Raw genomic sequence first — 21196 nt, forward strand, 5'->3', positions numbered from 1 at the left:
GGTGGGATATTTTTCCGACTTTTCCAATGCGCGTTTTCCCAGGGCGTAATAAGCGTAATCCTGCTTATTGTTTGGCGTGATGCTGCCACCTGGTGACCGTCTAGATGCATAACACATGGTTATGATAAAAACTAGTCGTTTTTGCCGTGGAATAAGCAAGACTGCTTCTCCCAGTAACTGGTCATTTACATTAACCAGCGACACCTTTTCTCACATAAAAAGAATATCCAGTAAAACGAACTGGTTGATTATTCTCTTGGTTGACATTCAATACAAGGAAGAATGCTCCCTATGACACTAGGATTCTGAAACATCATTGACTCATCTCTGCATTTCCGCTTTGGTGTAATATTGCCGAGTCATCGCTCTCATCTCTGTGTTTCCAGGTTTAGTTTGGCTGGCAGGTCTTACAAACTGCACGACCATATGGGCATTGTTCCTGAATGCAATGCCAAACTGAACCTCTGAACCTGCAGGTTGGCGCTTTTTGCACCAGTGGACAAACGTACAGAAACATACAGAGACACACAGAAACATACAAAAACATACTGGTGTGCAAGTTTCTGTTCTTATTAACTGAATCAACTCACACTTCTGTCTCACAGAAAGGCAGAAGAACAATCACTGCCAGACTGAACCAGGGTGATTGAGTCACTGTCAGTTTGAATCATGGTGATTGAGTCACTGTCAGTTTGAATCAGGGTGATTGAGTCACTGTCAGACTGAATCATGGTGATTGAGTCACTGCCAGACTGAATCAGGGTGATTGAGTCACTGTCAGACTGAATCATGGTGATTGAGTCACTGTCAGTTTGAATCAGGGTAATTGAGTCGCTGTCAAATTGAATCAGGATGATTGAAGCACTGTCAGACTGAATCAGGGTGATTGTGTCTGCACAATCAGAAGAGACATTTGTCATAATAGGATGTATTTGTGTAGGACGTATTTGTGTAGGATGAATTTCTGATATATTTTACAATTTTATAAACTTACAGTACTCGTGATGTCACATGTTCAGTCCCTTTCTGGTTTTAAAATCAGTACATACCATCCAGAAGAGTAAGGAGTGTTAACCATGCAGGAGCAATAATACTGCTGTAATAGTTAACCAGCAGGTTGATAGTACAGCAGGACTTCAGTTCTGGTTTTCTCCAGTAGGTAGCAGTAGTTGTCTGGAATAAGGGGTGCCCTCAACACTCAAGATGTCATCATCAACACTGAAGATGTCATCCTCAACACTAAAGATCAGTTCAGTCAAGGGCATTAACGGTAGGTCTGTGTGTGTGGGGTGTACAGGTCAGATAAGGGCACCAACGGTAGGTCTGTGTGTGTGGGGTGTACAGATCAGTGTACACCCTACAATGTGTATTGTGATGTGTGTGAGTTTTGTGCTGTGTGTGTGTGTGAAGGGGTTTGTGTATTGTGATGTGTGTGAGTTTTGTGCTGTGTGTGTGTGTGTGAAGGGGTTTGTGTATTGTGATGTATGTGAGTTTTGTGCTGTGTGTGTGAGTGGAGTCCTGACACTAACCCTGATAACTACATCACCATGACTGATGTTTCTCTCCTGGCATTCACTAACTTTGAAGCCCCATGTTCAAAATTTGACTATATCACAAACAGAAGTGAGACTGTGCTGATATGAAATATCTAGATGTAAACGTTGTTATAGTTTCAATTTTCTACACAAACAGACTGACGCTTATGGTTGAACGTATGTGCAACACAGCCTGAGTTCAGATGGATTCTGAAAACAACACTGAACACTGAAATAACTCTAATTAAAATAGTAAACACGGAGTCACAGAGAGAGAGTGAGTGAGTGAGTGAATGATAGAGAGATTTTCACAGTGAACAAACAGTGCAGGAATGTCCGTGCAAACAAATCCAAGTACAGACCAACACAGCCCAAATTCTGCAGCAGTCCGCAACACTTTAACCCTAAAAATGTGTCAAGTTCATCCCACATGGACTCATGCTGGTCCAGTGTGCTGGACCCGGTTTAAGGCTCTGAAATAAAGAGGAATTTCCAATATAGATTTACCACTGGCATTGCAATTTAGACCAGTTTAGTCCAGACTTAACCCAAGTCAGAGAAATGAGCCCGTGTGTGTAAACGTGTATGTATGTAAGTGTGTGTGTGTGTGTGTAGTAGTAGTAGTGATATAAGGGAAAGGTGTGTTTAAACAGAACACAGAGGAGAGCTTTGTATCCCCCTCTCCAGCAGGTCAGCTCTCTCTCTCTCTCTCCCTCTCTCTCTCACTTCTCTCTAAGACTCTGTAAGATGGTGTCCCTGCTCTGGGGCTGTCTGCTGATCGTTACACCCCAGGTAAGAAATCATGAACTCTATCAACTGATTATTTCTCTGTTTCTCACCTGCTGCTGTAGCCTAGCGGTTAGCGGTTAGCTCATGGCTAGTGCGCTGTTAGGCACATGTGCAATCTGATGCTATGGATGTTTGTGTAAACAGAGGCACTGAGTTCCAGTGTGGACTTGCTTTTGTGTGTTACGGAACTGATGTAGGGAGAATTGTGTGTGTTACAGAGCTGATGTAGGGAGTTGTGTGTTACCGTGCTGATGTAAAGAACGCTGTGTTATGATGCTAATGTAGAGAGCTGTGTGCTACAGTGCTGATGTTTAGAGAGCTGAGTGTTACAGTGCTGATGTAGGGAGCTGTGGGTTACAGTGCTGAGTGTTAAAGTGCTGATGTAGGGAGCTGAACGTTTTAGTGCTGATGTAGGGAGCTGTGTTACGACTCTGATTTAGAGAGAGCTGTGTGTGTTACAGTGCTCATGTAAAAAAGGCTGTGTTACCATACTCATCTAGAGAAAGCTGTGTGTTACAGTGCTGATGTAGTGAGAGCTGAGTGTTACAGTGCTGATGCAGAGAGCTGTGTGTTACAGTGCTGATGTAGGGAGCTGTGTGTTACCACACTCATGTAGAGAGCTGAGTGTTACAGTGCTGATGCAGGGAGCTGTGTGTTACAGTGCTGATGTAGAGAGAGCTGCGTGTTATCATACTCATGTAGAGAGCTGTGTGTTACAGTGCTGATGTAGAGAGAGCTGTGTGTTACAGTGCTGATGTAAAAAGGGCTGAGTGTTACCATACTCATGTAGAGAGCTGTGTTACTGTGCTGATGTAGAGAGAGCTGAGTGTTACAGTGCTGATGTAGAGAGCTGTGTATTATGATGCTGATGTAGAGAGAGCTGCGTGTGTTACAGTGCTGATGTAAAAAGGGCTGAGTGTTATCATACTCATGTAGAGAGCTGTGTGTTATCGTGCTGATGTAGAGAGAGCTGAGTGTTACAGTGCTGATGTAGAGAGAACTGTGTTACAGTGCTGAGTGTTACAGTGCTGATTTACGGAGCTGTGTGTTACAGTGCTGTGTGTTACAGTGCTGATGTAGAGAGCTGTATGTTTTCACATAGAGCTCTCACACTGGGAGAAATCTTAAAGATCTCAGATTTTAAAAATCTGGATAGATTCAAGATTTTTGCTCTGATCTCCTGTGACTCTGTAAGCATATATGTGTGTGTGTCTTTGTATGTATATATAACATTTTGTTGCTCCATATAAAATAAGATTTTCCCCAGTTGTCCTATATTTTTAGTATTATTTATTATATTTCCGTAAAAATTTTTTTTTTACAATTATTACTGAGTACACCTTGAGCAATTGAGGGTTAAGGGTCTTGCTTGGCGGTCCAACAGTGGTAACTTGGCAGTGGTGGGGCTTGAACTGGCAACCTTCCGATTCCAAGTACCTCAACCACTGAGCATAGAAATACATTTTGAAAATGTAAGAAAATACACGCGATATTGTGACCCTGTGCACAACAGGACCAGTACCTACAAGATCAACAATCTTCTACGTTCATCTGTTTTTAGTCATTTTTGCCTAATAAATAACTTGCATACAGAAGACGCAAACTCAAACTGGGCTGCAACATCTGTGATGTGGAGGGTGTGTGCTGCCTGGCGGTAGTAGGGCTAAAGATCACAACACTCACAAAGTCATCTTTCTTTCCCCGAGGCCACCATAAACACAGAGAGGATTGTGGGCTCTGCTCAGCAGACGATAGTGGGTGTGGCAGTCCAACAGAGTGTGTGCATGTGTGTGTGTGGGGGGGTTGTTAACTGAAATACAAAGGCAGTGGGAGGTTGGGAGTCCACACACGTTTTACTGTACTGGGCAGCTCCAGAGTAGTAGGGCAGAGGTTAGGGTTAAGGGGTTAAGGGTTAGGGTTAGAGGGCTGGGGGGTGGGGGGTGAAGTGGCACCTGTTTTCCCTGAGGGCTCCATCCCTCTGTCCAGTGGCGTCCGAGACTCTGAAAACTGGCATCCAGGACTCTGTCCAGGACTTTATACGTGGGGTGGCTCATTTATTTGTTAATCCTGATTGGCAACCACATGGAGAATAAATGGCTCTGTAGTCACATTGCACTAAACAATACTGGGAATATCATTGGGAATATCTGTGAGAAAATCTGTTTACTCAGGAGGTTGTGCTGTATTCTAATAGAACTGTGGTGGTAATGATTTTATTTATATTGAATTCTAGGACCTTGAATTGTGGTGGGAGGTTAATGTTTTTTTCTGTGTTTATATCTGCCACATGGGCTACTCATTTGCCTACACCTCAGCCCCGCCCCTCACCTCTTCCCTCTCAGCCCCACCCACCTTGAGGGCTTGCCCTGCCCCCTGTCCAGCTTCTCCAGGGTTCGGTCTGGTAGTTATACCTTTCTGTTAGAGAGACTGTTCTGTTCTTTCCCAGGTAAACATCACCTTGTTTCTCCTGTGTTCGTGGGGCAGGTGTGCTGGGGGCAGGGAGGGAACGGGTTGCTGTCACGCAGCGCGGCGCACCCTTCAGCACGGCAGCAGTACTGCACCTGGCCATGCAGGTGTGGTGCACGGGTGCAGTGTGACCCAGGTGTCAGCGCAGTTCTGGACGGGTGCGGCTGCTGTAAGAGCTGTGCACGTCAGATCGGAGAGTCCTGCAACGAGCGGGACGTGTGCGACCCCCACAAAGGCATGTACTGCGACTTCTCCAGGGACCAGCCACGCTACGAGCTTGGCATCTGCGCCTGTGAGTCAGCTGAGTGGAGGGGTGGACCAGGGGAGGAAAAGAGGGCCGACATGGGGAGGAGCGTGGGCGGGGCGTGGGTGGGGCATTGGGGGCATGGGCGGGGCATGTGAAAGAACTCTCATAGCACAGATTCTACCTGAACTTTAAATAAAGACACGTTAAAAACTCAAGAGATGAATCTATATCCATTAATGCTGCAAACACAGGTGAATAATAAACTAGAACATTCTCCATGCAGACATGATGGCAGTGGGCTGTGACCTGAATGGCGCTCACTATGACAACGGCCAGGCCTTCCAGCCCAACCCCCTCTACAAGTGCACCTGTATCGCAGGAGCCATCGGGTGCACACCTGCGTTCATCCAGAAACCCGCAGCCATGCTGGGAGCAGCTCCACTACAGAGAAAGAAACCCGCCGGCCTGAGGGCCAAGAATCCACAGGATACCACCTACAGGACCATGTCAGGTGAGGCCGGGGGACACCACCTACAGGACCATGTCAGGTGGGGGGGACACCACCTACATACACCTTTGTCAAGTGGAGGCAGAGAGAGACAGAGATACCTGGTGACCTTCATTCCCAGCTGTGTGTAGTGTATTGTAGTGTAGTGTTTAGTGTGGTGGTGTGTAGCATAGTTTGCGCGGGGTGTTGGGGTGGCGTGTAGTGGTAGCTCAGTGGTGAAGGCGTCAAAGTAGTAATCAGAAGGTTGCCAGTTCAAGTCCCATCACTACCACCGTTAGACCCCTGACCCCTTAACCCTCAAGTTGTGTTAAGTCATAACTGTAAGTTGCTCTTTATCCAAAGCATCAGCTAAATGCCGTAAACGTAGTGTGTGCTGGGTAGTGTATAGTGGGTGTTGGGGTAGTGTGTGTAGTGCGCTGTGGGTGTGACTTTGTGACTGTACGCTGGGAAGTTTACAGGGATCCTCCTTTAGTGTGGAGGAAGACGTGTGAGGTGCAGACCACCCCCTGGGCTCCGTGCACACACACCTGTGGCCTGGGCCTCTCCTCCCGCGTCTCCAACAACAACCGTAAGTGCCAGATGAGGAAGGAACGACGCCTCTGTCTGCTTAGGCCCTGCGAGAAAAACACCCTGAAGAACATCAAGGTATGGCACATCCTGATGACATCACCAAAATTAACCCTGCTACCTAAACGATCTCAGAGCGAGAAATATCTAATGAACAGCTGTTTAATCCCACTGTTTAATCCCAGCCCACAGGTCCTAACAGTAGAGAACATTCAGAAATAATCCCCAACTTGTATAAAGCGGTTAAAGTCTAACACTGACCCAGAGTGTGTGTATGCCGGGGAACACACACGTCAGCTGTGTAACTAACAGGTTACAGTCTTGTAGTCCCGGGTGCTGCTACCAACCTCAGAGTGAGGCTCCACATTCCAGTCTGACATGCCAATAACACGTCTGTGAGAACCTCCGTGCGTCTCTAGGGAGTACAGACTTGCGAGTTATGTGAGGAGGGAAACCTATATAAGCATGAACAGGGTCTCAGTGCACTTTTCTCTTTCTTCCTTCCTTCCACACACACACACACACAGATCCCAGCAGGGAAAACCTGCAAGGCCACGTTCCAGGTGGGGAAGGCAGAGCCTCTGAGGCTGTCGGGCTGCACCAGCACCCAGAAGTACCGGCCCACCTACTGCGGCGTGTGCACGGACAAACGCTGCTGCGTCCCCAACAAGTCCAGAGTGGTGCAGATGGAGTTCCGCTGTCCAGGGGGCACTAAAGAGCTCTGGAAGATGCAGTGGATCACATCCTGTGTATGCCAGAGGAAATGTGATGACCCAGGGGACATGTTCTCACAGCTACATTTGCTGTGAGAGACACACACACACACACACACACACACACACACACACACACACACACACACACACACACACACACACACACGTATAGGAAGTGCAGGACCCTAAGGACATGTTGCTCTCAGATCCACCCACCTACACCAAGAACAATTAGGAATGTTTTTCCACCCTCAGGGATACACACACACACATGCTGAGTCTGATGTTTTTGGGGTTTCAGGTAACATTGTACAAACTACAAAAACATTACATATGGCAAATGATTTCTTTGCCAGCACCAACCATGACACGACTGTGAGACTAGTAGCACTAGCACACACACACCTCTCTGTTTGTATCACAGCCAACACAATGTACAATGAACTGTTTTCAACTATATGTAGTATATGCATATGTATAACTTTGTTCAGTCTATTCCAAGTAGATGACTATTCTGATAAAATGTACATAGTACAAATATTACTTTTGGTCTGTTTTATTAATATTATTATCATAGTTATGAAGTTATTTATAACGTACACAGTGCAGGAGGGCACTGGAGCACTGCACAGACAGGCTGGATTCTGACGCTTGACAATAAAAGATCTTTGGTTAAAACTGGAGTCTGTGTATCTCTTAAGTTTATTACACAACCTTTATTAAAGGAATCATTTAAAAACATACAGCATTCCCGTTCACAATTAACCACAGTCACACCTGGTAAACATATTATAGTAGGACTGAGATTACACACTTGTTCAGTTTGGCTCTGTGCGCTGAAGGCCACGAAAGCACTTCCACTTTAACACGCCATTAAACACTCTTACTGCTTTACAGAAGACAGCTGAAGACGTGATTGGTCAGTTCAGGCTGCAGTATGCTTCACCTGAAGAGTTCAATCAGAGGCACAGCAGGTAACAGCAGCAGTGTCACTTGCAACATGAACGTCAGTCAGCTGTTACGCTGGAACGTCAGTTGGCTGTTACAAGTTTGTCTCTAGGTAGCGATGTTGAGTCTCGGGGCCTGGTGTGTGTGAGTGTGTGTGTGTAGTTGGCTGTACTCATCTATGAGAGCAGAGAGAGAGTGCAGAGCCTCACTGAAGTCTGCAGTCTCCATCCCCTCTACACACATGTAGTGGTGTAAATGAGCCTACACACACACACACACACACACACGCACACACGCGCACACACGCACACACGCGCGCACACGCGCACACACAAAGAAACATGCACAAAAAGGAGAATGAGTATTTTAGGGTTAAATAACAGCATTGAGAGCTAAAAGCAGAGAGAATATGCAACCTGTATTGCATGTGTATGTGTGTGTGTAATGTGTGTATGTACTGTGTGTATATGTGTGTGTGCCTGCGTGCGTGTGTGTGTATTGTGTGTGTGTGTGTGTATTTTGTGCGTGCGTACCTTTTTGCGGTACAGTTTGATGAAGCGGTCTCTGAGCTTTGTGAAGGCAGATGCGACACAGGTGTTGTTGGCCAGGGCCAGCAGAGAGTGTGTGTGTCCAACAGGGGGGACAGAACACAGGGACACTTTCCAGCCCTCCGCGTTCCACGGGACGAAGGACAGCGTGGGCCTCAGCCTGGGACGGAAGGACAAGTGTGTCATGAAGAGGACAGAGGAGGAGAGGAAGACAAGGGTGCAGATGAAGAGGACAGTAACCTCTCAATGTTGCGGCGCAGGTCAGACACCTGGACGTTACCGCGGAGCATGAGGGCACAGGACAGGTACAGACTGTGTCTGGGGTCTGCCTTCATCAGCTGGAACTCCTTACTGAACGCATCAGTGAACATCTGATCTAGTCTACAGTACACACACACACACACACACACATACACACACACACACACACACACACACACGTTCTCATGCCCCTCAGAGGTATGTTTATCACTCATTAGGGGTCTAGAACTCTAGACAATGTAAATGTAAAAAAAATAAAAATAATTGCCATTCCAAAAAAATGTATTTAGATAAACTAAATACCTCAGTGGTGTGTGTGTGTGTTTACCTCCGGGTAGGAACATTCACATCTGCTAGTGTGTAGAGAGGGGTCAGGCTGGACACCAGGTAGTGTAGTCGTGGAAATGGGACCAGGTTCATTGCAATCTCATTCAGATCCATATTGAGAGAACCCTCAAACCGCGCAGAGCTGTAGGAACATGAATCAAACAACATTCACCAGCCTCTTCCCCTCATCTCTGTAACACCACTCACATCCCTGCAAGTCTGTAACAATACTATATCCCCTCATTTCTGTAACACCACTCTCTTCCCCTCATCTCTGTAACACCACTCTCTCATACTTTTCCATTTGCCATCTGACCTAGTAATGTTGAGCAGCAGGTTGGCCACAATGTTGTTCATGGAATCAAAAGGCTTCTGAGTCTTGGACATCCCCCCCTGGCCAGAGATGATGGTACAGTCCTTCTTTATTACGGCGCTGGGTTTCCCAGTGTGTGCCATGTGTTGGATCTGACTGACAATGTCTACCAGTGACTAGAGACAGAAACACAACAAGAACATGACACCTAAATAAACTGTGTACATAGCTCCCACACGCACACACACACACACACACACACACACCTGGTTCTCGATGGGAAAGACACAGTGGGCATGCTCTGTTAGCTCCCTCATGGCCAGAACGCTGTTGTAAGGAGAGGTGATGACATCATCTTCAGATGAAGGATACACAGCCGTTACCAGTCTGCACACCTCCGGAAACTCTTCCTCCAGTAGCTTCAGCACACAGGTCCCCAGACCAGAGCCTGTCCCTATACACGCACACACACACACACACATACACACAAAGGCACACACACACGCACAGACTTAGAGGAGACTTACAGGAGGAGGAGACTGAGAGGAGGAGGGCACTGAGAGACTGACCTCCTCCCATAGAGTGGATGAGGAAGAAGGTCTGGAGACAGTCACAGTGTTCTGCTGCTCTACGAATCTGATCCACTATCTGCTCCCGATACATAGAGCCATAGGTGTGATGTCCCACCGCCCTGAGAGACACACACACACACACACACACACAGTTGTGATGACCCACCACCCTGAGACACAGATACAGACAGACACACACACACACACACACAGGTGTGATGACCCACCGCCCTGACACACACACACACACACACACACACACAGGTGTGATGTCCCACCGCCATAACACACACACACACACACACACACACACACACACACAGTTGTGATGACCCACCGCCCTGACACACACACACACACACACACACACACACACACAGTTGTGATGACCCACCGCCCTGACACACACACACACACACACACACACACACACACACACACACACACACACACAGGTGTGATGACCCACCGCCCTGTGACACACACACACAGACACACACAGGTGTGATGTCCCACTGCCATGACACGCACACAGGTGTGATTTCCCATTGCCATGACACACACACACACACACACAGGTGTGATGTCCCACCGCCCTGTGACACACACACACACAAATTCTGAAGACACATAAATCCATACCAAGAATGCAACACCCAGGAATCTTACACCCTGAAACTCACACAGTCCCACACTTTGAAAAATGTGGTGAGGCTGTAAAACGTTTGTGTGCAGTGTGTGTCTGTGCAGTGCACACCCACACACACATCCACACACCAACACACATACACAACAGCCTCTCCAGTGGTAACTGTACCCAGACAGGTAAGCCCCTGTCTGAGTAAACCCTCAAACAGCTGTCTGTAGTCCTTTAGGCAGTGATACAGGCTTCCCTGCAGGGGGCGCTGCTCACCAGTTATTCCCTGAACCAGACACGTCACTGATGAGCTGAGTGGTGCTGAACAGCTGACGCAGAGGCCCCTGCCGGACCTCGTTGAGAACACCCTCCTCCATGTCCACCAATACTGCCTGGACACACACAGAAACATTAAATAAAAAATAAAAAATAAAAAAATAAAAAAAGTTGATTTTATACACACACACACACACACACACACACACAGACTCTTGTATGTCCATCTTTATCAGACAGTGAGACATATTCACCTGAGCCCTCAGCTCTCTCACACACACACACACACACACACACACTCCTATATGTCCAGCTTTATCATGTGCTCACCCGAGCCCTCAGCCCTGCAATCCTGGGAGTTCCACTGCCCTCCTCACACCTATAAACTCAGACAGACAACATGGCCACAAACACACAGAGATGGGGGGTAGAACAAGAGAGAGGATGAGAGAGAGAACGAAAGAGTGTGAAGATGAGAGCGAGGGAATGTGAGAGGGCGGAGGAGGAGTACCTTGGATCAACATTCCTAAAGAAGCTGCCCAGTGCCTCATCATAAATTCCTTTCTGCAGAACATAAACATAAAAAGTGAGATGTTTACGTGGCTACATGCGCTGTGTTGCACCTATTTCTCCAGGCTACAGTGCATGAGAAACAGGTGAGATTAATATATGCCGTACTTATCAATATGTGCTTTAGTTATTAATATGTGCTTATTTATTAATCTGTGCTTTTTATACATGGTATTTATTCATATGTGCTTTATTTATTAATATTAATACGTTCTTTATTTATTATGTGCTTTATTTATTAATAACTATGTATTATGTGCTTTATTTATTAATATCTATGTATTATGTGCTTTATTTATTATTATATGCTTTATTAATATTTATGTATTAATATGTTTTATTTATTATGTGCTTGATTTATTAATATTAGGTATTAATATGTTTTATCATCATGTGCTTTATTTATGAATATTTAGGTATTAATATGTGCTTTATTGATGAATATTTAGGTATTAATATGTGCTTTATTGATGAATATTTAGGTATTAATATGTGCTTTATTTATGTGCTTTATTGATGAATATTTAGGTATTAATATGTGCTTTATTTATGTGCTTTATTGATGAATATTTAGGTATTAATATGTGCTTTATTTATGTGCTTTATTGATGAATATTTAGGTATTAATATGTGCTTTATTTATGTGCTTTATTGATGAATATTTAGGTATTAATATGTGCTTTATTTATGTGCTTTATTGATTAATATTTAGGTATTAATATGTGCTTTATTTATGAATATTTAGGTATTAATATGTGCTTTATTTATGTGCTTTATTGATTAATATTTAGGTATTAATATGTTCTTTATTTAGTGACATGGCTTACTTTATTGACGTGCGCGTGCTCTCTCAGCGCGAGGTCCCAGAACCGACAGCCCACCTGGTTGCCACACTGCCCGACTGGAAACACACGCCGTTGTCATGGTGACCAACGCAGCGTAACGGCGAAACTTCAACGGAACTTGTTGGTGTTTAGCGCGCGTAACATTCCGGTAAATGCCTTTAAAAAGTTAGAACTTAGACAACTAGTTAACTAGTTAAACTAGCTAACTGGCTAACTAGCTAACCTAGCTAACTGGCTAGCGAGTAGACTAATGACTTATTAGGATAATAAGGCTAAGGCTAACCGTAGTTAGCTTTCTCTGGTGAAAACCTTCCTTGAACAACAACGGAACCAAACCTACCTTGAACAACCACGGACTGCGTCATGCTCGGAGTTGGACAAACTGCACCGTTAGTGTTGTGTTGTGTTGTATTGTGTTATGTTCAACACACACCGCGGAGTGTCGACCATCTTCCCCTCGGTGAAGAGTGGCGCCTGTCGCGTACTGACGACGTATGAGCGCGTCCACGCTGTAAGACAGGCTCGGACGCGCAGACTGATGACGTCTACCTCTGTACTCCAGGTCCGATATGGAAAACCAGACACTTAAAACACCTCTGCAACTCTGGTGAAGCGCATCTTAATTTTTAGGCTTGCCTTTTTTTAAAGAGTTAAACATACAAACATCATTCTCACAGCGTAATCTTTTAAAAGCCGTTGCCGTGAAGTCTCTGCATTTCAGTTTGGACTTATACAGTATGTTGTAATAAAGAGCATAACTCATTAACTTATATATGTAATTACGCATAAACAGCATTTAGGTTCATTACGAGCATTTTCGATTATACGTGAAGAACATTCTGATAATCACTCAGTCATGTTTATGCATATAGAACATTTTTCTTATTATCTCATTTTAAATTATGTTTATGCATATGAAGAACAATCTTATTAACTCAGTGTTTATTTATGTATAATATTGATCCTATGCTCATAATTACATAATAGTGTTTTTGCAGTATGATACAGTATTTTTGCTGTATGATACAAAGTTTTTGTAGTGTGGATGCACAGATGACTTATTTGGCAAGGTATCATGTAAGTTGAACAGCTGTTTCCACAGACTCCAAGCAGTTGTTATAAAAAGTCAATTTATTGGGAAGGTAAAATGAAGGTAAAATGAAATTAAGAAACTGTTTATCCAGGTGGACAGAACCATGTGTGACATGTTTGCCTTGATGTGTGCACGATAATCTATGTGACGGTCTGCATTGATGTCTGCCCGATAATCTACGTGACGGTCTGCACTGATGTCTGCCCGATAATTTACGTGACAGTCTGCATTGATGTCTGCCCGATAATCTACGTGATGGTCTGCATTGATGTCTGCCCGATAATTTACGTGACGGTCTGCGTTGTTGTCTGCACGATAATCTACATGACGGTCTGCACATCCTTTGGCTCTCTGGAGGATCTTGGCTGTAGGTGCATTTTCTACTTTTCTGGACTCAAGATGTCACTTCAGATGTCCTCAAATTACCATATGCTATTCTTAAACAATCATTTGGCCTTAAGATAAAACTGCAAATTTAACAAACTTTATATGGTTAAAAAGAACACTGTATGAGTAAATGAATGTATAGAGACATAGATTTGTGTGTTTGAATAAAAACTAACTAATTATTTACTGCAGGAAAGGTTTAATGAGGAGATTGGGAAACATAAAAGATGTTGATGCCATTTCAGGTGTGTTGTTAATTGGAGCAGAGCCTTTTATAGCAGGGGGTCAAGCCACAGGGCAGGTGCCCACGCTAACCGCTCCACTAACAAGAGCTGCTCTGCTAAAGCTCACGGGTGACTTGTTCACCAGCAGGTTCCGCACGCAGCCTGTGTAGTTCCTCACACTCCTCATACTCACAGGAAGCAGAGAATCTGCAAATAGAAACAGACAGCTGAGCAAAAAACACTGACAGGGTTTCAGAGTGTCTGAGTGTTTCAGAGTGTCTGAGTGTCAGAGTATCTGAGTTTATCAGAGTCTGAGTGTATCAGACTGTCTGAGTATCAGACTGTGAGTATCATGTTGTCTGAGTCGAGTGACAGTGTTGGGTGCGTCTGAGTGTTGGGTGAGTGTTTGTAGTGTTTGTAGTGATGGTGTTGGTGTGTCTGAGTGTCAGTGTGTCTGAGTGTTGAGGGAGTGTTTCTAGTGTTTCGAGTGACGGTGTTGGTGTGTCTAAGCATCCGTGTGTCTAAGTGTTGAGGGAGTGTTTCTAGTGTTTGGAGTGATGGTGTTGGTGTGTCTGAGTGTTGAAGTATTGATTCTAGTGTTTGGAGTGTCTTGTGCTTATGACCGACCTGGAGCTCCTCCAATGAACACTGGCGCTCTGGGTCTCTCTGTGTGCAGTGGTTCTGCAGTAACTACATGCTTCATCTCAGAATCCACACCAAGATGGACCATTTTCATGTCTCTGATCACTGCTCAAATCACAGAGACACAGAAAGGTGACCAATCACAGCACAGCACAACCCGTCACAACACAGAGAAACCACCCTGATGGGACCAGGGATCAACCATGACCTCTGACCTGTGATCTTGTGCCAGTTGCCATCACAGAAGTTGTCCCCTTTAGGTGACACATCTGTAGAGAAAACCCCTTCACTACTGTTCACCAGGATGGTCACCTGAAGACAAGAAAAAGTTAATTTTGTTAATAAGACACTGAAACTTTGGAAACACACACACACGCACACACACACGCACGTGCGCACACATGCACACACACTGTTGGAGTATGAACTCTGACCTGGTACAGTGTAAACTCTGACCTGGTACAGTGTAAACTCTGACCTGGCTGTAACGGAGGTGTAGAGTCAGATACTCCTGTGCTGCAGTGAAGACATGCAGTAGCACTCCTGATGACACACGGGGACGCACCTCCATCACCAGTTCAAACTTTAGGCCCAAGTTGAAGGAGTCGTCTGCAGAAAGGGAGAGTGAGGCCCATTCACCTTGGCCAATTTTTAAACGTTAAGCACACACACCAAGCTAACACACACGGAGGCTCTGTACCTCCTCCAGAATTCCAGAACATTCCATTTTGGAAATGTGTTCTGCTTTAGTTCAATAAAAATCCCATATGAAGTTTCTGATGGAGCTTTGCAATGCAGTAATCTGAACCTCTGACAAATGAATCGACCAGCAACCAAGGCAGAGGTCACACTGAGGTTCTAAACATGACCAGTTCTGTGTAGGACCCTTCTGAGTGTAAACACACACACAGTCCAGACCTCAGGACCTGTAGGAAAGTCAGCTCTCAGGTCAGCTCATCTGCTCATAGCAGGTGTAAGGACTCGCTTAAGGTGTAATGTGTGAGTCCCGGAAGGACATTGTGGCAGGGTTAAGTGCACATGTCTGATTATGTATAGTGAACAGTGTCGTTATCCACAGTTGGTGAGTGTGTCTGCGCCTACCCCTAAACAACACTCCAGAACAGTAATGACCTGTGTGTGTGTGTGTGTGTGTGTGTGTGTGTGTGTGTGTGTGTGTGTGTGTGTGTACTTTGGACAGCTGGGCTAGGTGTGAAATTTCTCTGGGTTTATTCAACAGCTGCTGCGCTCCTTCCCAGAACTCTCTCCAGTCTAGACTCTCAGCAAATCACCGCTCTCTAGTCTACACTCTCAGCCAATCACCTCTCTCCAGGACTTTAACCCCTCCTCCATTCTTCCCCTCCCCCCTACCATGAGCGGTGCTGAGAGAGATAGAATGAGAGTGAGTGAAAGAGTGAGGGGGGGGGGTGTTTATTACCCAGCACCACGTAGCCCCCCTCCTCAGAGAAGTAGGTCCCCGGCTCCATCGAGCCCTCGTAACAGGGCGTGACCCCGAAACTGCGGGAAGCAGAAGTCATCCAGCCCCCGTTCAGCTGGAAACCCCGTAAACAGCCTGAGAACTCTGAACTCATCTGGAGAAAAACAGAGAGAGATAGGGTGGTCAGAGAGGGAGATAGAGGAATGGAGAGAGAGAGAGGAAGAGATGGAGAGAGGGAGGATGAGAGAGATGGAATGAAAGGGAGGGAGGGTGAAAGACTAGAAGAGAAGAGTGTGGGGTGAAGAGTGCAGAGTGAAGAGTGTGGAGTGAATGTGTGTGTGTGTGTGTGTACCTGTAAGTTCTTCTGAGCATGCCCAGGTGGGACACCCGCTACATAGAGTGGGTCCTGCAGGTGTAGAGAGGTGGTGCTGTTGGGAAGCCCCTGCTCCACCACAGCTACACCATCCACTATCAGCCTGCCCAGAGCCCCTTCCCTGCTGCAGATCACCTGGGTGGGGGCGGAGCGAGGGTGGAACGTGGGTGGAGTGAGAAAGAGAATGAGAGTCAGCTAAGCTTCAACAGACTAACAGTAAAAGGAACAGACTGCAGTGTGGGTCACGTTTCCATGGAGATGACTCGTACGTTGTGCCAGTGGCCGTCGTTGTGTTTGTCTCGGCTGGAGAGCAGCAACCGCTGCTGGCTGGATCCAAAGCTGAAGAGAAGTTTGCCATCGGAGAGGAAGAGTGCCATGAAATCTTCTTCACTGCCATCAGACACGTAGAACAGCAGACCGGATGCCGAACGCGTCCTCACAGACAGAGAGAAGTGACACCTACAGCAAGCACACACACACACCCACACACACACACACACACACACACACACACACCCCACACACACACACAAAGTTGGACTGCTTAATACTCGTAGACATTTACCATCCTCTTCCCCCACACCATTTATATTTTGGAGGTTAAACTCTGTACAATGCAGGTACAGATTCATATAAGGGTTTAGATGTGTGTTCCAGTGAGCACTGGGAGGACTGTTCCAGTGAGCACTGGGAGGTCTGTTCCAGTGAGCATTGGGAGAGCTGTTCCAGTGAGCACTGGGAGGTCTGTTCCAGTGTGTACTGGGAGGTCTGTTCCAGTGCGCATTGGGTGGTCTGTGTGTCAGAGGATGAGCTAGTGTTTTTGGGCTCTGATCAGTTTGCCGTGTTCCCTCCAGGTCTCTCACCTCTCTCTGATGACCTCAGCGATGCCGTCATACTCTCGGCGGCTTTGGGCAGAGCCGCCATAGTGATGGGCATGTCGGGTGGATCGTGGATGTGGTGATAGGTGGCAAGGCTTGGTCTCTGTCTCTGGAGATCCCAGAGGATACCCCAGAATGCCTTGTGGCATACCACGCTTATTCCTGCTCACCTAATAGAGGAGAGAAACGTAGGCATTTCCTGCAAAGCACAATACATTCACCTAGAGTTCAGATGTAAAAAGTCATGTGACCAATCATGTGATTAAGACTTAGGTCACATGCATGAGTAGCAGAACTGATGCCTGTATTCCCTGAAATTTATTTTCATTTTATGTTCGTTTCCTTTTGACATGTAAACTGAAAAAAACCTAAAAAAAAGTAGTGTGAGGGGACATCGCACACACCGCCCACCCTCACACACTATATGAGTAGTGTAGTGTGAGGGGACATCGCACACACCGCCCACCCTCACACACTATATGAGTAGTGTGAGGGGACATCGCACACACTGCCCACCCTCACACACTATATGAGTAGTGTAGTGTGAGGGGACATCGCACACACTGCCCACCCTCACACACTATATGAGTAGTGTAGTGTGAGGGGACATCGCACACACCGCCCACCCTCACACACTATATGAGTAGTGTGAGGAGACATCGCACACACCGCCTACCCTCACACACTATATGAGTAGTGTGAGGGGACATCGCTTACCTTACGTGAGGGTGCAGAAGACCTGCGGACACTTGCAGGCAGCAGAGATGCTGGAGGTCTCTCCTCAGGACAGTCCTGCAGAGACACCTGCACATGCTCAGTGTAGCGCTGGAAGTCCTCCGCTTCTATGTCCCGGTCCTGCCTGGGGGTGGGGCAGGGTGGAGGTGGGTGAATAAAAACGTCTTACACCCTCTAACGACCACAGCTCAAAATGACCGAAAAACCCACCACACGAAAACATCACTGGATCAGTTACATTTCTGCAGTTAATAAAGTAGAATTCTACAAATGATTGAACAGAGAAAAACAGACACGCAGTCAGAGCAGCTCAGGAGACACCGGGAGTGAGCCGCACTTTCTCTGCTCACACACCAAATACACACATGCCAGACTGTGTGTGTGTGTGTATGTGCGTGTGTGTGTGTGAGTGTGAGTGTGAGTGTGTGTGTTTTTCTATGTGTGTGTGCGTGTAAGTGTGTGTGTGTGTGTGTGTGTGTGAGAGAGAGAGAGAATGAGTGAGTGTGTTTGTGTATGTGTGTGTGTGTGTATGTGTGCGTGTGTGAGTGTGTGTGTGTTTTTCTATGTGTGTGTGCATGTAAGTATGTGTGTGTGTGTGTGTGTGTGTGAGAGAGAATGAGTGAGTGTGTTTGTGTATGTGTGTGTGTGTTTTTCTATGTGTGTGTGCGTGTAAGTGTGTATATGTGTGTGTGTGAGTGTGTGTGAGTGTGTGTGTGTTTTTCTATGTGTGTGTGCGTGTAAGTGTATGTGTGTGTGTGTGTGTGAGAGAGAGAATGAGTGAGTGTGAGTGTGTGTGTGTGTGTGTGTTTTTCTATGTGTGTGTGCGTGTGTGTTTTTCTATGTGTGTGTGCGTGTAAGTGTGTGTGTGTATGTGTGTGTGCATGTAAGTGTATGTGTGTGTGTGTGTGTGTGTGTGTGTGAGAGAGAGAATGAGTGAGTGTGTTTGTGTATGTGCGTGTGTGTGTGTTTTTCTATGTGTGTGTGTGTGTGTGTGTGTGTGTGTGAGAGAGAGAGAGCTGTACCTGCTGAGGTAGGCGTGGCTGATACACCCAGTGAAGTTGCTGATTTTACTGTGCGGAGACCCTCCGTAGTAGAACATCTTCACAGGACTGTCAGGTGGAGACGAGGCGTCTGGGTTCGTCTTCTCCTGTTTGTCTTTGTCATCGATGACCAGCTGGTATCTACACACACAATCAAACGTGCCACCTTATCACAGGATGTGATCTGTGTTACAACAGGATTACAGCATAAGTGGGTCATAGTGCACTACTGGCTGCACATGGCACTGCTGGGGCTTAAATCTGAATCAAACCCAGAGTTTATCATGACGCCGTGCACACATTCTTAATTAAGAGCCTTTTTTTCTGCCACACTGGTAGAGTGCTTGTAATTTAAAGTAATTATGTAAATATTATTGTGTCCTGTGTCTCTGCACCATGGCTGCTAGAGGACTATTTTACCTGTTGTTTACGGTATATAGTTTGAAGGCCTTTTATTGATATTGCATGAATAAACCCTGATTTAAAGTGTGATGTGATTTTAAAAACTTATCACCACATCGCTGAACACAGAGTGTTATGTGACAGAACCTCAGAAGTGTGGAGTAGTTGATTAGATGGGTGTAGTTGTGGTTGATTAGGTGGGTGTAGTTGCGGTTGATTGGGTGTGGCTGTATGTAGCTGTGGCTGATTGGCTGTGTGTAGTTGTGGCTGATTAGATGGGAGTTTTGGGTCTTACATCTGCTTGGTCACTGAGGCAAGCAGGAAGTGAGATCGTCCATCGTTGTAGTTCTTCTTGTTTGATCTGACTTTGGTTCCTCTCGAGTGGAGCACGACAGCTCCATTCTCCAACGAGAGTGTGAACTCATCCGACTAAGACACAGACACACAGCAGAGGTCACGTCAGGTCACGGTGGGGTGGGGTTAGTCACTATCCTTCAAAATGTAATGAATCAAAACGAACCATCTCTTTCATTACAGTAACATCGACTGTCGTCAGCTGTGTGTGTGTGTGTGTGTGTGTGCGTGTATTGGTGTGTAGGATAGTGGAGTGTTGTGGTGTGTGTAGGGTGTAGTGGATTCTGTGTTGTGGAGTGTGTGTAGGTTAGTGGGGTGTGTGTAGTGGAGTGGAGTGTGTGTAGGTTAGTGGAGTGTGTGTAGTAGAGTGGAGTGTGTGTAGTGGAGCACACACACACACGTTGCTAAGAAAACACACCCCTTGGCGGTGGTAGTAGAGCAGACCAGAGGGCTGCTGGGTGTTGAAGTTCAGCCCCCCCTCAAAGGAGCTGAAGGGAGAAATCTTCCCCGAGGAGCCCAGATAACCCTGACCTGTGAAGTAGGCCTTACGGGACATCTGTACACACACACACACACACACACATATATATACACACACACATGCATGCACATAAACACACACACACACATTTTGATTAAAGTAAACAACATTGTAACTGCTGTTCTCTTTTTCTTTTCTTAATCCAAACTATTTTGATCTTGGACATTAAACACAGGAGAGTGTGCTACACACAAAAGACTCCTCCGGGCAGCCACTGCTAATGCCAATGGTTCCTGGTTCCTCCAGCAGGTTGAAGTCTTTCTTCTGGAACTGGAATCCCTTCACACAGCCTTTCAGTCCCACCAGAGAGGACAACTCAGGCCTAGAGACAAAAAACACATTATAGTGTGTTTGTGCGCATGTGTGTGTGTCTGTGCGTGTGTGTGTGTGTGTGTGTGTGTGTGTGTGTGTGCGTGTGTGTGCGCGCGTGTGTGCGTGTGTGTGCGTGTGTGTGCGCGTGTGTGTGCGTGTGTGTACCGGGACAGCAGCAAACTGGAGGGGGCTCCTCCGATGTAAATGTCAGAGAAGGGTAGCGTCTTCTTTTCACTCTCCACGGCCTTCACGTAGCTCCTGTCCACCAGCAAAATCATCTTCTTAGAGAAGTGATAGATGACAGACACCTGGAGAGAGAGAGAGAGAGAGAAAGGTGGATGACAGCACACACCACCCATCACTCTCCCAGGTCGGGTGTAGCTGACAGTGTGCAGGTGCAGGTGATGTAAGGACGCACTTCGTGATATCTGGCGTCATTGATCTGTAGTTTTGTCAGGTTGCTCTCCAACACAACCGGACCACCGCTGTAGCCGAAGTCATAGACCAGACGCAGAAAGCCATTCCTGAGCTCCAGTACAAAGAAATCTGACTGAGGGGACAAAACACATACCATCACACACCATCACACACTATCAGACACCATCATATACCATTACACACCATTACACACTACAACACCCAATCACACAGCATC

At 46.2% G+C, this 21196-nt stretch overlaps 3 protein-coding genes across 7 annotated transcripts in view; 1 reads left to right on the top strand and 2 right to left on the bottom strand.

Moving 5' to 3' along the window:
- Nucleotides 1-877: 877 nt before the first annotated feature.
- ccn6 (cellular communication network factor 6) lies at nt 878-6921 on the top strand. Its single transcript, XM_081695312.1, has 5 exons — nt 878-2327; nt 4809-5082; nt 5321-5548; nt 5997-6190; nt 6640-6921. Exons 1-5 carry the CDS (start codon nt 2283-2285, stop codon nt 6919-6921), a joined length of 1023 nt encoding a protein of 340 aa, XP_081551438.1. The 5' UTR covers nt 878-2282.
- tube1 (tubulin, epsilon 1) lies at nt 6777-13084 on the bottom strand. 4 transcript variants are annotated; one of them, XM_081695196.1, is made up of 12 exons: nt 12466-13084; nt 12108-12181; nt 11222-11274; nt 11041-11089; nt 10711-10826; nt 9795-9916; nt 9492-9679; nt 9229-9401; nt 8914-9054; nt 8565-8705; nt 8310-8484; nt 6777-6915 (listed from the first exon to the last, which is right to left on the bottom strand). In XM_081695196.1, the coding sequence occupies exons 1-12, from the start codon at nt 12488-12490 to the stop codon at nt 6907-6909; spliced, it is 1266 nt and encodes a 421-aa protein (XP_081551322.1). In that variant the 5' UTR covers nt 12491-13084; the 3' UTR covers nt 6777-6906. The 4 variants fall into 4 exon arrangements, with proteins under 4 accessions (XP_081551322.1, XP_026880004.2, XP_026880002.2 ...); XM_027024203.3 differs by lacking the exon at nt 6777-6915 and adding an exon at nt 7513-8037 and having other exon boundaries at nt 8594-8705; XM_027024201.3 differs by lacking the exon at nt 6777-6915 and adding an exon at nt 7513-8037.
- Nucleotides 13085-13784: 700 nt separating this feature from the next.
- The window catches only part of lama4 (laminin, alpha 4), a 26937-nt gene continuing 19525 nt past the window's right edge, over nt 13785-21196 (bottom strand). For both annotated transcript variants that reach the window (XM_035528987.2, XM_035528986.2), the window contains exons 26-40: nt 20960-21091; nt 20707-20849; nt 20422-20551; nt 20107-20244; nt 19630-19763; nt 18915-19073; nt 17875-18016; nt 17143-17327; nt 16549-16738; nt 16259-16414; nt 15907-16060; nt 14950-15080; nt 14687-14783; nt 14457-14576; nt 13785-14036 (exon numbers count right to left, since the gene is read on the bottom strand). In XM_035528987.2, the coding sequence (XP_035384880.1) occupies nt 13891-14036; nt 14457-14576; nt 14687-14783; nt 14950-15080; nt 15907-16060; nt 16259-16414; nt 16549-16738; nt 17143-17327; nt 17875-18016; nt 18915-19073; nt 19630-19763; nt 20107-20244; nt 20422-20551; nt 20707-20849; nt 20960-21091 (2157 nt within the window). In that variant the 3' untranslated portion in view covers nt 13785-13890. The remainder of the gene's footprint in view (nt 14037-14456; nt 14577-14686; nt 14784-14949; nt 15081-15906; nt 16061-16258; nt 16415-16548; nt 16739-17142; nt 17328-17874; nt 18017-18914; nt 19074-19629; nt 19764-20106; nt 20245-20421; nt 20552-20706; nt 20850-20959; nt 21092-21196) is intronic.

Source organism: Electrophorus electricus, chromosome 2, assembly GCF_041902795.1.
Source record: "Electrophorus electricus isolate QZ-2024a chromosome 2, ASM4190279v1, whole genome shotgun sequence".
Classification (NCBI taxonomy): domain Eukaryota; kingdom Metazoa; phylum Chordata; class Actinopteri; order Gymnotiformes; family Gymnotidae; genus Electrophorus; species Electrophorus electricus.

Coding starts and splice junctions, on each gene's coding strand:
- ccn6 (XM_081695312.1), top strand. CDS start 2,283: ATGGTGTCCCTGCTCTGGGGCTGTCTGCTGATCGTTACACCCCAG. Junction 5,083..5,320: donor CGAGCTTGGCATCTGCGCCT/GTGAGTCAGCTG, acceptor TTCTCCATGCAG/ACATGATGGCAGTGGGCTGT. Junction 6,191..6,639: donor ACACCCTGAAGAACATCAAG/GTATGGCACATC, acceptor ACACACACACAG/ATCCCAGCAGGGAAAACCTG.
- tube1 (XM_027024201.3), bottom strand. CDS start 12,490: ATGACGCAGTCCGTGGTTGTTCAAG. Junction 10,827..11,040: donor TTGCAGGGCTGAGGGCTCGG/GTGAGCACATGA, acceptor GTGTGTGTCCAG/GCAGTATTGGTGGACATGGA. Junction 8,706..8,913: donor GTGAATGTTCCTACCCGGAG/GTAAACACACAC, acceptor TGTGTACTGTAG/ACTAGATCAGATGTTCACTG.